At 37.9% G+C, this 16,537-nt stretch overlaps 2 protein-coding genes across 2 annotated transcripts; both read left to right on the top strand.

Annotated features, from left to right (window-relative positions):
• The first annotated feature begins 872 nt into the window (after positions 1-872).
• Positions 873-2,939, top strand: LOC107744723 (homeobox protein Hox-A9b-like). Its single transcript, XM_016558543.1, has 2 exons — positions 873-1,505; positions 2,300-2,939. The coding sequence occupies exons 1-2, from the start codon at positions 977-979 to the stop codon at positions 2,536-2,538; spliced, it is 768 nt and encodes a 255-aa protein (XP_016414029.1). The 5' UTR covers positions 873-976; the 3' UTR covers positions 2,539-2,939.
• Positions 2,940-13,395: 10,456 nt separating this feature from the next.
• Positions 13,396-15,277, top strand: LOC107744722 (homeobox protein Hox-A2b-like). Its single transcript, XM_016558542.1, has 2 exons — positions 13,396-13,770; positions 14,337-15,277. The coding sequence occupies exons 1-2, from the start codon at positions 13,416-13,418 to the stop codon at positions 15,065-15,067; spliced, it is 1,086 nt and encodes a 361-aa protein (XP_016414028.1). The 5' UTR covers positions 13,396-13,415; the 3' UTR covers positions 15,068-15,277.
• The last annotated feature ends 1,260 nt before the right edge of the window (positions 15,278-16,537 follow it).

The following is a 16,537-nucleotide window of genomic DNA, read 5'->3' as shown; positions in this document are numbered from 1 at the left end:
TTCACGCACGTTCAGATTTAGTTGGACTTGTCTGCACATCACAGTGTGCTTTGCTGAGGAGCAGACTGAAGGGTTGAACGCGTTGTTACTGAATGACTGGTCACTTAGCAGGTCATATCTCAAGAATCCAGTGGCATTGCCATATACAGTTAGTTTTCTTCACAGCTTAGTTCACGTTCAGATTTAGTTGGACTTGTCTGCACATCACAGTGTGCTTTGCTGAGGAGCAGACTGAAGGGTTGAACGCGTTGTTACTGAATGACTGGTCACTTAGCAGGTCATATCTCAACAATCCAGTGGCACTTATTGCCATATAAAGTATACATATGGCTCACGTAAAGATCCTTTTTATGTCTGAACTATTCTATGTCGTCTTGTGCTCAACTAGGCCGCGCGGAATACGTGTGTTCTTCATAAATTTTTTGGGTCTGCAAAATTTGTGAAAATTAAACTTTCTGTCTAAAAGTGGTAGTTGAATTGGACTGCAGGTAGGCTACTTAGCTAGAGGCCTATACAATGACACGACAACGTATTTACACGTTTGGGGTTTTATTTTATTGTTGCAAACAGTAGACCTACTCTATTAAAAACTGGATAAGGAAATTCCACAACAACGCTGCTAAACTAACCATTTTTGTTACGCTTGGTTATTAGACGCTGAAGCTTAACAACATGAATAAAATCAAATCCACCTTCATAAAAGCATATGGCTATACCATTAAAAATATGACTTGTAACATGGAGGCCATTTAACCGTGTGCACTGGTTAGGCTTCCCCCTTTATCTCCCACGTTCTCTCCCACAGTCACGTGTCTAGCACATCCAATCCAGTCTCTGCAGTGATTCAATTTATCAGAGGTCTGTAGTTCACAGCGAAGTCAAGTAGTTAGTTACTTGATTTCAACGGATTCTGCTTTTGTGTCAGTTTCATTGTGGGTGTATCTGTTCGGCTGGGCTCTCTTTGCTTGTTTTTGTTATGTCGAGATTGGGGACACTGAGTTACTACGCTGACTCACACATTCCACACGAGAATGACGATCATTTGGCACCGAGGTTCTCATCTGGACCCGTGGTCCAGCAGCAGGCTCGGGAACTGGCGCTACTTGAATATGGCGAACAGGAGCAGTACACTTTCCAAGCCAAATCATCAATTTTTGGTGCGTCATGGAGTCCCATGCCCGTGCAGCCCCCAGGCACATCTGTCGCCTACCACCCATACATTCATCACCCATGCTCAACAGGAGAAACCGATGGAGCATCCGTGCGTTCCTGGGCGTTAGAACCGCTGCCTGCCCTGTCTTTCACGGGATTATCCACAGATACACACCATGATATAAAACTTGAACCACTGGTTGGGAGTGGTGAGTGCACCACGCATACATTACTTGTGGCCGAGACTGACAACAATACGACCCAAGCAGAGAGGAAGGTACCGGACGATGCGCTTTCCAACGGATCACAGGATGAGAAAGCTCCAGCAGAAAGGAAGGCGGATCTAGACCCAAGTAAGTGCAACTCAATTTATATCAGAATGTATGTGAATATGTAGGACAGGCTTCAGGTAGGCTACCTTTACCTTAACAGATGAATTCAATAGGCGTCATTTGTATATAATATAAAAATTATAATCCATAAAAAAGCTAGTCTTTTGTGAGAGACGTCAACAATTGCCTGTTTATTGTAGTTAAACATTCCTATATTGTACAGTATTTTCAGTAGGTTATAAGGAAGCCTAAAGGTTTTCTTACTAGGCCTTTCTTTCTTTTTCCGTTCTGTGGGTGGCAATAATCTGCATTTGCATTTGCCAGCATATATGCAAGTTTCAGTGGAATGTGTCCAGTAATTAAAAATGCCACATATTTGCAGTATAATTAATCATTATAGACTATAGACTGCATGTCATGTAACATATAACAAGGCTTCTCTGAAGTGCTGCTCTACACATTACATTTGATTAAATGTTATGTAAAAGACAATGCACAATTGTTGCCATTAAACATACAATCTGGATTTTTGAGCATTTTTTCCCCTTATAGACAGTAAAGCCCTTGTTTATCTCTCATTCAAGGATGCAAAAATTGACAGTAGGAAGAAAATTATAGCTTGCACATAAGATTTTCTATCATATAAAATCCACCCGCAGCCCAGATGCATGCAGTCCGTGATTGTGCTTTCCAATTTCAGCATATCAAGATTGTATCATAGACTCTTCTTTCTTCTCGCGCGCTGCTCATAAAATGGCCGCAGTATTTTTCAAGTGGCAACATGACTAGCTCTCTCTCTCCGACCCTTCTTGCAGATAACCCTGCGTCCAACTGGCTGCATGCGAAGTCCACTAGGAAAAAGCGCTGTCCATACACTAAGCATCAAACTCTTGAGCTGGAGAAAGAATTTCTGTTTAATATGTACCTCTCACGCGACCGTAGATATGAACTGGCAAGACTCCTAAATCTCACCGAGAGACAAATCAAAATTTGGTTCCAAAACCGTAGGATGAAGATGAAGAAATGCAATAAAGATCGTCCAAAAGACATTTAAAAAATGGAAAACTATAAATGCACTCTGCAGTGGATGAAGTTATTTGGTTCGTGCGAAGGTGTTTGTGAATTAGCCTTTTCCCTCATGCACAACCACGGTAGATTATTATTGATAGCCTACATTTTGTAATGTTAGATGTACATTGCACAAACCTTTTATCGAAGGGTATGCTTGTATATATTATTGTGTCTTTGTATACAGCTTGTATGGTAATAGTTCTCTTATTTGGTTTCCTTGTTGTAGGTCTAGCATTTCGCTTTCTGTAGGCCTACATTTTAAATGTTAATTTTTTTTTAACGTTTTTAAAGCACCAGTTCACGATTTCAGGGAAATGGGTTCTGCGATGTGAAATGCTGATGATATGCATGAATTTCAGATTTTTTTTTTTAATTCAAAAATGACTTGTAGCGTAATGTATCAATGTTTAATGTGACTACCTAGATGTATTTGAACTACCTATGTATTAAGATTAATTTATGTTGTGTTGTTTGTCATTGACATATTTCAGTGAATTTTGTAACATTTACGTGCTTGTAATGTTATATGTGAACACACAAATTGCATACGCCAATACCTCAAATCAACAGTTTCAGTCGTTTTCAAATTAAATTCCACTTGTGTACATGAATAAATTTATGATAAATAGTAAATTTCGTTAAGACTCTCTATACCAGTGGTCTGGGGAAATATAAACGAAATTAATACTTTTTTCCTGGGTTTCATATGGGTTACACTCTAACGTGCAAATCTGCGAAGTTGGCATTAATAATTGCAATCCTGTATTTCTGTGCTATGCAGCACATAAAGTTCCAGACTCATGAAAGACTCGACATAGGCTAAATAAATCGCTCCTGAACGAGGCTGACAATGACTACAATCCCATGGTATTTTTACGCTATACAACGAGAAATAATTTACCGCCCTCCAAACAGTTTTACACTTCTCGTGCTCTCGAGCTCCGTTATCTTGCAACCCACTGTTTAGTGTCCTGTTAACGGCCCGGATGCCGTTCATCCGAATAAATAAAGCTTAGTTTGATGCTCGCAGACAGGCCTGCACATTCTATTTGTGCCTTGCCCCTGCAAACGATATTAGTGGCCGTGCGGCAATAAACCACAATCACAGTCTTAACTGTTTATGGGGTGCAAAGCGATTGAGGACGGAACTGGAACGACTTTTTGGACGCCCAATGCCTATATTACAATTACAGTAACACATTATATATTTTATTAAAAAAATTAAACATAAAAAACTATTTTGTTAGTTTTCATTGTATTATTATTATTATTATTTTGTATGTTTCTATGTAATAAACACACAAAATATAGGAAAACAGAAAGAAAAAAGAAAGAAAGAAAAACTGCTGCAGACCAAATCTTCAAAGGCTCTATCCCAGACAGCATCGTAAAATGGAGCTCAGCCCCACTGTCTGTTTTTTTCTCTGCTAATTACTTTATTACTCCTCAGCAACAATTAAAACGTTGCAGAACCGATCACCCATTTGTTGCCTCGTCATGCATAAAGTGACAACGGAAACACAACTTATTGACGCATTGTACTTTTTCTTGCGTCCAATATAATTGCTGCTTTGCATTTCTGGCCATTTAAACTTCAACATGTAAAAGAAACTGAAGCGTTGTTTTAAAGTGAGTATTTGGCCTACATTACTTGAATGTTTAAGATAGCGCATAAAACACTCTTGCTTTTTAATCCTTAAAGACGAATCACAAAAGTGCACTGGTTTTGGCTAAATGGCAAGCCTAGGAAGGGTGCTTCTTCCCCCCAACGCTTCACATTTTGGATGTGGATCTTATTTAACACACCTGATTCATCAGTGAATCAGCTCATTAATAATGTGCTTCATGATCTACATTTGGTGTGTCCGATGAGTGAGGCATCCAAATTGGGCAGTGTTGTGGGGCCTCCTTGAGCAGAATTGAGAATGTATTTTAACAAACAGACGGGCCAAATGAGCCACTACCATTAGTATCCAGCAGGTGGAGACAACGGACTGTGTCCTACAGTAACCTCACTTAATGAGGGCCAGCCACAAACAAAACCTATTTACTGATGCAAATATTTCAGCTAACCTTCCATGAATGATGAATGTGCACAATTGTCAATTCGAATATAGTCGCTGGTTAGGCCTTTGTGAAAACTGAACTGTCATTTCATTTGGTTTTTAGGTTTTAGTTTAAGCCTAAATGCAAGGCATTCATGTTGAATTGATGATGATACTAATGCAAATGGCTCATCATGAGCACTTCCATGGAATTTTATAGCCTATACATATGTTAGCTTTTGAATTTTCAAACCATTAAAACATGCATAAATGATTGACATTTGGGAAATTATGAATTATCACTACACACATCACTTCTACAGAAGTAGCCTACAGCATAAAACTTCTTTTGAATGCTGTGTTGAGCTGAGATACCAAAATCTTTGTCTGACCACTATAACCTTACCTAAAATTACAAACAGGTGACCTGACATCATGTAGTTTCTTCCAATTCCAGCAATAAATCTGGATCAAACAAAATGTCTACATGAGGGCTTTATAATGTGCTTCTCAAGGGCCACCTTGCTGCAGAGTTCAGCTCAAATGTGCTCCAACACACATGCCTGGAAGTTTCTATTCATCCTAAATACCTTGGCTTGTTAAACTTTGCAGGAGGTGCAAATTCACCCAGACGCAGGACTGGATGCCCCTGGTTTACATAAACCTATATAAGAAGCATGCACACACTAATGCTCAAGGTAAGAACAAGACAGGTGGTTATTCATTCCAGAAATTTGCTTGTGAGTCAATATGAGACAAACGAGTCGTGCCTGCAATTCAAAGCATCACCTATGAAGTAGAACTTAAGAACAAATATAGAGGAATCAGGTCCCAATTAAGTGCTAAACAGTGGTCAGAAGGGATGTACTGGATGTTGTATGTATCCAAATGGCGTTAATGAGAATGCTAGAATGAAGTGGAGTGTACTACAAGAAAGAAGAAACTTATAGCTTTGTACCTATTAATAGTTGTCATAATCATGCACAACACAAGGTGGGTCTGATTGCTTTGAGTATCAGGTTGGGGTTAAAGCAGTTAAAAAGATAGATCACCCAAGCATGAAATTATGTCATCATTTACTTACCTTCATGTCATTCCAAACCTGAATGACTTTCAGAAAAATATATTTTGAAGAACACTGGCGTTCAAACAACACTGGACCCCATTAACTTTCAATGTATGACTTAAAAATTCAGGGAGTAATGATGACAAAAATTGTACTTTTGGGTGAAAAGTGCACCAGTAGAAAGAGACAATATTTATGCACAAGCTGCTAAAGATCTCAAAAAGTGGCATAATAGTTTATTTCTTAAAGATATACAGGAATAAATATTTTCTGGCTGTACAAGATTTATGCAAACAGACTTTAACTGAGTTAAGATTACAGGTACAAATTTCAGTGCACTTGCAAATATGATTAAAAAGTAATTGATAATTTAGTTTTAACATTTCACAATGCCTTCATACTGTTTATATTGTGTCATAGATCAAGGTGGAGGGGAAAAGAGCCATTTAAGTAGCACCTTACAGTCTTACTAGTGGTCTGGGGCCCTTGTTAATCCATGTGGTAGCTTACATATATAACAACACTTTTGGGAAAGAGATCACAGTGACAAAGCACCACTTACATACTACTTGGGTCCCACTTAGCCTAGTGTTTCGGGAAACCAGACAGTTGTTAGTCATTTTACTCTTTCACTAAAAAGGGTAAAATCCATTTATGTATCACGTTCCTGTCTATATGTTTTAACTTGTCACACAGGTATGCACGCATCGGAAGCAGTATGTAAAGATAAAGATACACTGCTCTGAGCTGGACTGACGCTTTAACTAACCTCGTATGTTAATTTACGATTGAGTAACGGCTGAACCAGAACTTGAATCGTTGGTTACTAAATTAAAACTAGGTCCGGAACTAAAGCTGAAATTTTGCCAATACATTCAAGAAACAATCCTCAACACGAAAGTAGTGGAAAACATGAAAATTGCTTGTTATTTTCTAAATTTAATAATTCAAACTGATTCGGACTTCAATTTTTTACAAATATTTTAAATCAGCTTCACAACCGCCTACTAGACCTTAGTCAGGTTAGACGCCATATTGAATTTAACGCAAATGAAAACGAGGCTGAGGGATGCAGAGCAGTCTTTACAATGGCACACAATGTATAAAGGTCCTAGATCACGCAATTTTCACTTCTCAAAACTTTCATGGAATATTTGTCTTTGTCTATTGTCTATGGACTACTTTTGTCTATGAGCAATCAGTATTTTGTTAAACAACAGTAGCCTACAATCCATTGAACGCACTATTCTACACAGAAGCTGCAGCCTCGTTTTCATTGCAAAAATTAAATGGGCAATGCCGCTACTCTGACTAATGTCTATATAACACACATTGTGTATTATTGTAAGGGTATCTGCCGTTACTATTTAGCCAAGAGTTGTGCTCCTTTGGTTGGAAACTCATCAGATGCACACAGGGGCAGATTTAGTGATTTGGGGGCCCCAGGCAAAATATAGGAATCGGGCCCTATATATTTGCACACATTTACCTAGCTCAGCCTTGAGGTTCCTTTTTTGTTGTGATGCTTGCTGCTGCAAAATGGTGCCCCACAGTTGTGTCCAATGTTTCTACATTTTTCATGTTAATGGCTTTCTTTCATGTTGTAGACCACGAAATAGCAATTGATTTACAGTTTTCACAAAAACAAAATAAATTATAAAATGATAAACCTCACAATTGAGTCTTTAAACCATTTTTTTAAAGAAAAGTATAAAATATGATTTATAATTTATAATGGGGTTATGTGGGTGAATTTTTGCATTGGTCTGAACAAAAACTGCAGACGGGATTATTAAAAATGCACATTCATTCTCTGCCAGCAGGAAGCGCTTTTGGAACATCGGAAATACAGCGGTTTCCCCGGTAACGACTGTAAACAAAGCAGCACTGCTTCAAAAATGCTACTTCATCAGATAAAATTAAAATGCCACCGAAACTTTTCTGAAGACAGTCGGTTCTCTTCAGAGATTTGTTCATATAAAAACTTTAATTACTGAGAATGAGATATAGCCTATATTGAGGAGGAAAGTCCACTGATGAGTTACCAGCGTAAGCCTGTGTGCCAAAGGCTCTCTAATTCTAAACTTTAAAATACACGTATTTTAGTTATTTTAACTACAAATTTAAATGAAAATTAAAAAAATTATGAAATGGAAATGATACATTTACACACCTAAGGATTATATCAACCAAACAAGTAACTGCGTATGGGTCCTCAACTTGGGTCCTTCTCATAAATTAGTAAGCAGCATTTAAAACAATACACATATAATATGCACTGTTGCGCAATATTTAATTACAGCTTCAGATACATGATATTTTCATTTGCTACAAGCAAGATACACGAGAAGTGTGTTCAACTCGGACACGCAGAGAACAAGACTGATTACCCCTTGGCTAACTGCTAGTTGGGCAGACTAGTTCTTTAGTCTTAATGTAGAGGCTAAGTTTATGCAACTGGACTCTTGTCACTCTTATCTAATTAACCAACCCGATCTCATGAAAGTGCGTATAAATAGTACGCCAAATAAAAACGAAAACGCGTGGTATTGATACGCAAAAATGGACTTCGACGTGGATATGCTATGCACGTGTTTGGCGTGCATATAATACGCAGTTTTCGCGTGCCTATGATACGAAATTTGTTGGCGTGCATATGATACGCAGTTTTCGCGTACATATGATACGCATCTACCCCACAACCCTAATCCTACCCATCGCGTAGCATATACACGCCAAAGTCCATTTTTGCGTATCAATACCACGAGTTTTCGTTTTATTTGGCGTACTATTTATACGCACTTTCATGAGGTCGGGTTAGTAGGGTAAGTCCACCTCTGGATGCGGTGTCAGTGTCGGGCATCAGCTATAGAGAACTAGGGTACTCTATGGCTTACGATACAGATATGGCCTTAATGGAACATGCAGCTTCCATGCTATAGACTACAGTAGGCTAACAAAACAAATTTAAACCTGCAATGGAGGAAGAAGAGAAATTAGAAGAGAGCACCTTTTTAAAAAGTCATTTGTTAACAATATTTATTCTTTTTTTTTTTTTTTTGCACAAATGCATAAATATTTCGTGTGAAATGATTAATAATGTACATTTCTATATTGCAATTATATTGTAACATGGCAGTCAAATGAATGATGCATGATGGTAAAAAAATGCATAGTGCTTCATTAATCTCTAAACTGAGAGAAAGATTGGCAGCATTTTCACTTTTCTCGTGTTGGGGAGAAATATTCATAAAGATCCTACGTTTTATTTTAGGAAATAGGTGTTAGTACATCGTAAAATAATTGGCGTACATTAGAAATACCTTACTCGCCGTCTAAATTCAAATTCGTGACGTTACAGTTACAGGGAAACCCAGCTTTACGCGTTTAGAGAAAGAGGGCGGATTGCAGAAAGGGGGCGATGTTGAGCCTCCATTTGCAGTATAAATGCTGTTTTTCAGGAAACCATATCTCGTTGAAAGGCAGCTCATAAATAATCTAATTGTAAACTATTTTTTAAAATTGAGGCTGCTCTTTACATCTGATTATTTTAGCTAGCTATGTTACAATAGCTCTATCGTACACCAATCGTGGAATACAGATATCAGTGGGTATATTTATAGCGTCTTTATATCCCTACTTTTAATAGCTAGTATGGCTATTTTGGAAGAAATTCGTTGTCAGAGCAAACAATCCTGAAACAATGATTTAATCATAAATCGTAAAATATAATAGCGGTCCATGTCTAAAGGTGGCATTATTAACCGATCTATTGCATGCCTCCCTACGAGACATATGCTTTTCTAAAACATTAGAATAAAAACTTCTTACTTCATTATAATCCAGTTAGCCATGTATAAAGACAAGGCGGCATTTTCGTTTCATGGTGCAAGAGACTAATGACGCCCCCATGGATCAGACACGGTTACTGTACGTTTAGTTATATGGTCAACACGTAGCCTAATACTGGAGCTGCGCTCTATTGGATCACATTACCTTGATAATTTACAGTCAACTGACCCACAACTTTCTAGGCAGGTAAAAGAGGTGACATGCGTAAACCGATAGATTCATTTGGTCACCAAATATTTTTGTTCAACTTTTTACGTAAAAATAACTAGGCCTACTAATGAATTCACGGTTGTATATATTCAGATCATAGTTAAATCATCTATTCATAGTGTCTAATGGAAACAGGCTACTGAAACGTACCAAGTAGCTAATCAGTGTCAGGATTCTTGATGTAACCAATCTTTAGGAGACATCCCCCCAAGTCTATATATTTACAATACCCTATTTGACTCTTGGCTTACGAATTTATCCTGCTTTGATGTTTTGTTTTAGCATCAAGAAGTTAAATTATACAATTGTTAAATTTTTGTCAACGCCGGCAAGTCAAATGATCTAATCTTCATTTGGTGCATGCTATACTCTCACAACGTCATATCCTGAATAAAACGGCATGATTCTCTTCTAGGGCAGGGGTATAGTGCATATGCCCGGAAATGACATACACCTCTCTAGCACAACAATAGGAGCTTGGAGCTCGTTTACGACCGAGTGCAATGTGTGTGGGTAGAGGGTCATCCATCAAACGCCACTGTTGCTAGAGCTACTGCCGCTGCAGCCTTCGCAGACATCATAAACACCCCATATACGCCTCACTCGCACTAATTTACAAAGCTCGCTGAGAGTTATACGGACAGATCAATTTTTTTTTTTTTTTTAAATAAACGAATGGGTTTGGAAACGTGGTTGACCGAGGCAGCAGTATTTACAGTATTCTGAGATAGTCCATTCAGATGACCATATCTCATTCATATTGTTATAGGCTAGTTATATTCTGAAATATATGAACAGCGTGCTTACTCTATTCATTATTCAAATATGTTATTAAACAGGCCTCTGACTTGACGTAAATCATACGAACTCTATAATTATAGAACCAACTAATTAATTCGCTTAAATTTAAGACAATACAGACAATAAAATCCCAAAAGAAAACAAGAAAACATATGTAGGCCATTTCATTCAAAAAAGAAAATAGAGAATTACGGTCTATAACAAACGTTTACGTCTATAAAATGAAAACGCATTTTATAATATTTTGTAAAAACAAAACAAAACAAAAAAGACGTTTACAAATCGAACACATTATTATTATTATTATTATTAGCCTATTATTATTATTATTACAGCATATGGCTATGTATTGAAGTAAATACATTTTTATATATAGCCTATATGTACTCAATCTATATAATGCAGTAGTTTTGAATGCAGCACATTGACCGCTTCATTTGTTTGATGATCCAACGAGCCAAGTTTTCACTCTTAACTTGTGTTTTATGACCGTCAGCATTCATTATTTAGTCTAACAGACGGGAAGCGGGGCTGTCCATCGAGCCAGACGCATCCAACAAGACAAGGTGCTGGAACATACTCAGCACGTGGACAAAAATGATGCAAATCGCCAAATAATTAAATGATTATTAAATATCTATATCTTTAAAAACAACACTTAATATAATTTTTATAGACTTGTCCTTCGAGAAACATCGTTTTAAATGTATTAAACAGTTTAATATTTCTTATTAATATCTTAATGCCGTTCATAAATGTAGACTAAAATTTCAAAGTGTTATTTTTCAATTGCACATTGATGCATTTATTCGACATACATTAAATTAAGGCAACTCACATAGACAACAACATAATCTCGACCTTGATAATTGTACCTAACCCAATAGACAAAGATTGTGTTGTAAAGTCTTTGATGAAATCTTTTCCGAATTAATTTCGAATTTGGCAAACATTAAAACACATTTACGATACTATTTTACAAGCACATAAACTTAAATACGTTTAGTTTTCATGTACATGCATTAATAGATTTGCAAAGACATGGAATTTATAGTTCGATTGGCAATTTGCAAAAACAAACAAACAAACACACACACACACAAAAAAACAGGCTTCATTTAAAGCACGGCAATATATTTTGATACTCACATATCCATTCTGTCAGGCCTATCTAATGAGAATAAATACAATGCATTGTAGGCTAAATATGAATTAATATTTCAACAGACAGATTAGCATATATTTAATACAACAATTAACAGTATCCGTAAAGATACATCCTTGATCAATTTCGATGTTCAGCTCGTGGGAAACGATGACGATTTTTCGTTCGTGGTGGAAATGTGTAGGAAGGAGTGGGTATTTCTGAAGAATGCCGACACCCACGTTCATCTACACACAATAGCTCCTGTGTAGCTGCAAAAACACATGGTTTCTCTCTTACAATCAATATGTAATCCTATTCATTCCCAAACCTTCGATAAAGGTTGACTTTCCAAAAACGAAAATATAAAACGAACGATTTTTTGGTCCGAAATAACGCTGGTCCATTCGAAGAACATCCGGAATAAAATTATGATCAAGGTCAGTCCTTTAATCGGAAAATATCGCTTTTGTAAACTTAATTTATAAAATAGGGAAACTCTCAACCGTGAGTAGGCTACTACGTTGTTCTCTTCTTCCTGGCCACATATGATCTAAGGGAGTGTTAGATGGTTTAAATGTGTTCTTAGGGCACTAAGCTGTCAGACCTTTTGGCGTGTAAGATTGATAGCGTGCAGGCTTCCAGGGCTCTTTGTTTGGAATATAAGCAATAAAGTGCTCGAGGCCTACACCTACTTAGCTAAAGACTTCTGAGAACAACATAGAAGACACATTCTTGAACGTAAAAGACTAAGGAATGTAAACTTTTATTTTATATTAATAGCCTAACGTTATTGTATGTGTTTGTAAGACGATTTAGCGCCGATCAAACATATTGTCAATTCAGGTAAAATGTGTAGTGTGTCATTATTTACATAATACAAAATATGTTCTGTTTTAACTGAATGTACTATCGGACATTCCATTTTCATAAATGCTGCATTGAATAGCAACTATGTTAGTTGCACTAAAAGTAGAAAAATGTCATCCAAAAATATTTGAATTAATGTAATTTCAAAAGTACAGTAAATAACAAAAAGAACTGTAATATCTCTTAAAATAACTAAACTAAAACAGCACTAATACATATGCAAGCGTAATGCGTCAGTGCGCGTGTAAACACGCGGGCGCGTCGGGGCTTTCAAAGAATTTGTCTGCGCGCAATGTGCGCGCGCGTCCTGTCTCGCGCGCTTTTGCTCGTGCATTGGCAAACGAGAGCGCGCATTCTCTAAGAAAGTAGTAAAAACCCAGACTCAGGATTAATGGGTTTTCTCGATCGTGGCTATTGTTGTGTTTATGTGTCCAGTTGATGTGTTAGGGGATCTTCAGCCGAGGGCCGGTCAAACAATAAAGGAAGAACAGCAGACGGACTCACTGTCACTTTGTTTCAGGTACTGGCTATACTTACAATCTACGGAGCAGTGGGCAAACTGACCATAAATGCGTAAATAAACTAGCCCGTCCCAGAGAGTGAGGCGTTCCTCTCGGACTTTTTTCGATCAATCACACAGACAGTGGCTTCTTTTGATTAAACCCCAAATTGTCATTGGACAGAGGTAATCATGTGACAAGCAATACGGTCCAATTTCAACCTTGTCTCCATGAAAGCAATAGTTTAATGGCACCGCGGTCCCCATACGGCCGTAATCAGCAAAATAGTTTTTTTTAACCCGGCAAGATATTTCACTTTATCTTCCTTGGGTCACAAATTTGTGAGCGGCGAATTTGGAAGACTTGGAGGAGATGAATTACGAATTCGAGCGAGAGACGGGTTTTATCAATAGTCAGCCGTCGCTCGCTGAGTGCCTGACATCTTTTCCCCCTGTCGGTGATGCATTTCAAAGTTCATCAATCAAGAGCTCGACGCTTTCACACTCGACACTGATTCCTCCTCCTTTTGAGCAGACCATTCCAAGCCTGAACCCCGGCAGCCACCCTCGCCACAGCCGGCCCAAGCAGAACCCTAATGGCTCATGCCCGCTGCCTGCCGCATCCTTACCCCCAGAGTACCCTTGGATGAAGGAGAAAAAGGCATCCAAGAAAAACCTGACAACTGCGACAGCAACAACCACCACCGACTTATACTTCTCCCCTCAAGGTATTTGAATTTAATGCAATTTTATTGTTTTATAGTTTACTGTAAACGAAATGCACGTTATTATTAATTATTATTATTTTGCGCAAGGCCATGCTGCTGAAAGTGCAAGATAGTTTGTTATCCTCATGGGTCATGTGAACTTCATACGAACAAGTTAATATCTAAAAGTTTTTTGTTAGTTTTTGGATGCGGAGGATCTGTTCTGAACAACTTCTAAACTGTGTGTTAGCTACTTGTAGTGTAGGGCATGAATTTTAATATTTGACAGTAATGAAGAATGATAGATTGCCATTACTCAACTCGGCAGCTGGCGTGTTCATTAATCTTCACTCGGACCTCTCCGCACTCACACCAGACACATCAGTATATTCTGGCATAGGGGATGAGGACACAAATGATTCAAGTGCCGTGGCTCCATTCCCACAAACAATTTATGCTCCCCGAGAAGCGCAATATATTAGACAAGTTTGTGGGGTCAGCTGTAAGCCCCACAGCGGCACTGTAAAAAAACAAGAGTTATAATTAGTGGCGTATCAATAATGTATAATGCTGTGATCCCTTCATAGGCTCGCCCGAGATTTCTGATGGTGGCAATGGGGCAACTCGCCGACTCAGAACGGCGTACACCAACACTCAGCTGCTGGAGTTGGAGAAGGAGTTCCACTTCAACAAGTATCTCTGCCGACCAAGGCGTGTGGAAATCGCCGCTCTGCTGGACCTCACCGAGCGGCAAGTCAAAGTTTGGTTTCAAAACCGGAGAATGAAACATAAACGGCAAACGCAGTGTAAAGAGAACCATCACGGCGATGGAAAACCACCGAGCCTGGAGGAAGCCGGCGGACGGGGTGATGGGAAATCTTTTTTCGAACAAGTGGCAAACAATGTATCAGGGGCGCTTTTGGAAAGAGAAGGTTATCCATTTCAGCAGAATACTTTAACTTCTCAACAGTCACAGAATGGACACAATAGTGATTCCCAAAGCGCAACTGTCTCGCCTTTAGGTAGCAATGACAAACATCCGAAACATTTTCCCAACCCGTCACCCACTGTTCCTATCTGCGCCTCAACAATGGCCCCGGATTGTGCATCTGCTCAGGACAATGGCAGTCCCTCGGCCCTGGACGTCTCTTTACAGGACTTCAACGTTTTCTCCAATGATTCCTGCTTACACCTCTCAGATGCCGTGTCCCCAAGTTTGTCAGAATCTGTAGACAGCCCCATTGGTTTATCTACGGAGGCCTTTGATTTCTTCTCCGAGACGCTTACAACAATCGACCTGCAACACTTGAGCTACTAACTCTAACTGAAGTTTCATTATAGGGACGTCAATATCTTTCTCACATTGATGGTCTGTGTGTTTAATTGTGGCTTTAAAAATAGGCCTAGACCATTAATCAATGAGGTAAGTTTTTCAATAATCGAGTGATAATTTTTGTTTACAGAGAAAATATGGCAAGAAAAAAAAAGTGATATTTTTCAGGTTTTATTTTTGTATCGTTCCCCGGCAAAGCGCCACATTTTCATAGAATAAATTTGTACTTATTGAAAATAACAGCGGTGTTATTTATTTCTTCAACATTCAGATTAATTACAGGTTATTATTAAACTATTTACTATTAAACAGGTTACTATTATTCAGAAATATCAGGTTACTATTAAACGAGATTCAAAGTATATATTACTATATAATTTTGTTTACGATGTGTATTTACCTGTTATATGAGGATTATTGATTTTTATTTTTCGAGGGACAAAATTAGATCTTTATAAGGCTGCCAAATGTAGCTTCTAATCGCTAATCAAAACTAACATCAGTTATCCCGAAAACTATTTGTGCGCAAAATTAATACGCAGTTAGGTGTGTAATTGCGTTACATTCTTTTTATTAATCTTTGTTAATTTCCCTGTAGCCAAGTTGGCGTTAAAAATTAGATTTTTTTAACTGTTTGAAATGAACCCATGGGAAGTTTTAGATGCCATCAAATTTGTAGACTAAAACAGAATGCCTCAAGAAGGAGATTGATGTCTTGATGCTGCGTACACAAATAAGTCCCTTACTGTATCTGACGACACAGGGAGTCTCCTGGCCAAGAGTTGTAACGTTTTGGAGTTCAGCAATTACATTTTATTGCCTATTAAACCTTCGACAGGGGGTTGGGTGTTGAGGCAGCACTCCACGTAATTCAATCCGCCGCTGAGAATGAGCAGGGAATTCAACAGTAAAATCACATTTTAACATTATTTAATTTATATAATTTATAATAATTATTCGTTTATTTGCATTTAATAAATTTAATTTAGATTTGATGAATGTAACTGTCCCGAATCTGATCAGTGCATCTAGTAGCCTACAAGAGTTATCAAATAAAGTGTCTTTTTATCAACAGGCAACGCTGCAAGGAATGATCTGACAATATAAACTAAAACTTAATTCTGCACGTTTATTATTTATACTTGTTAATTCAAAAGTCTATACTAGCCTATCTGAATAAATAGATAATAAACATTCTCATTTGGTTGCCTCGGCCTTGCTCTCCCTGTATGGGCCTGTGTGCCCTCCTGGACTAATTCGATTGGTACCCGATCGATATAACAGTCTTAAAACAATTCAATTTTAATCTTTAACGATAAGTCAGGATCTTGGCAAACGCTTTTCACCTTCTGCACAATAAAAAGGCTGTCGACACCGGCTTTATTCATATACGTTTAACAGACACAATTGTAATTATGTAGCCTATATTTATTTTAAATTATATTTTTGAAGTAT

Source organism: Sinocyclocheilus rhinocerous, unplaced genomic scaffold (assembly GCF_001515625.1).
Source record: "Sinocyclocheilus rhinocerous isolate Xijiao unplaced genomic scaffold, SAMN03320098_v1.1 scaffold498, whole genome shotgun sequence".
Lineage (NCBI taxonomy): Eukaryota > Metazoa > Chordata > Actinopteri > Cypriniformes > Cyprinidae > Sinocyclocheilus > Sinocyclocheilus rhinocerous.
This window is presented reverse-complemented; position numbering and strand designations above follow the sequence as displayed.

Bases quoted from the DNA above. Each gene is read 5' to 3' on its own strand.
- LOC107744722 (XM_016558542.1), top strand. From the start codon at position 13,416: ATGAATTACGAATTCGAGCGAGAGACGGGTTTTATCAATAGTCAGCCG. The intron at 13,771-14,336 runs GTATTTGAATTT...ATCCCTTCATAG, and splicing joins CTTATACTTCTCCCCTCAAG to GCTCGCCCGAGATTTCTGAT.
- LOC107744723 (XM_016558543.1), top strand. From the start codon at position 977: ATGTCGAGATTGGGGACACTGAGTTACTACGCTGACTCACACATTCCA. The intron at 1,506-2,299 runs GTAAGTGCAACT...CCCTTCTTGCAG, and splicing joins GAAGGCGGATCTAGACCCAA to ATAACCCTGCGTCCAACTGG.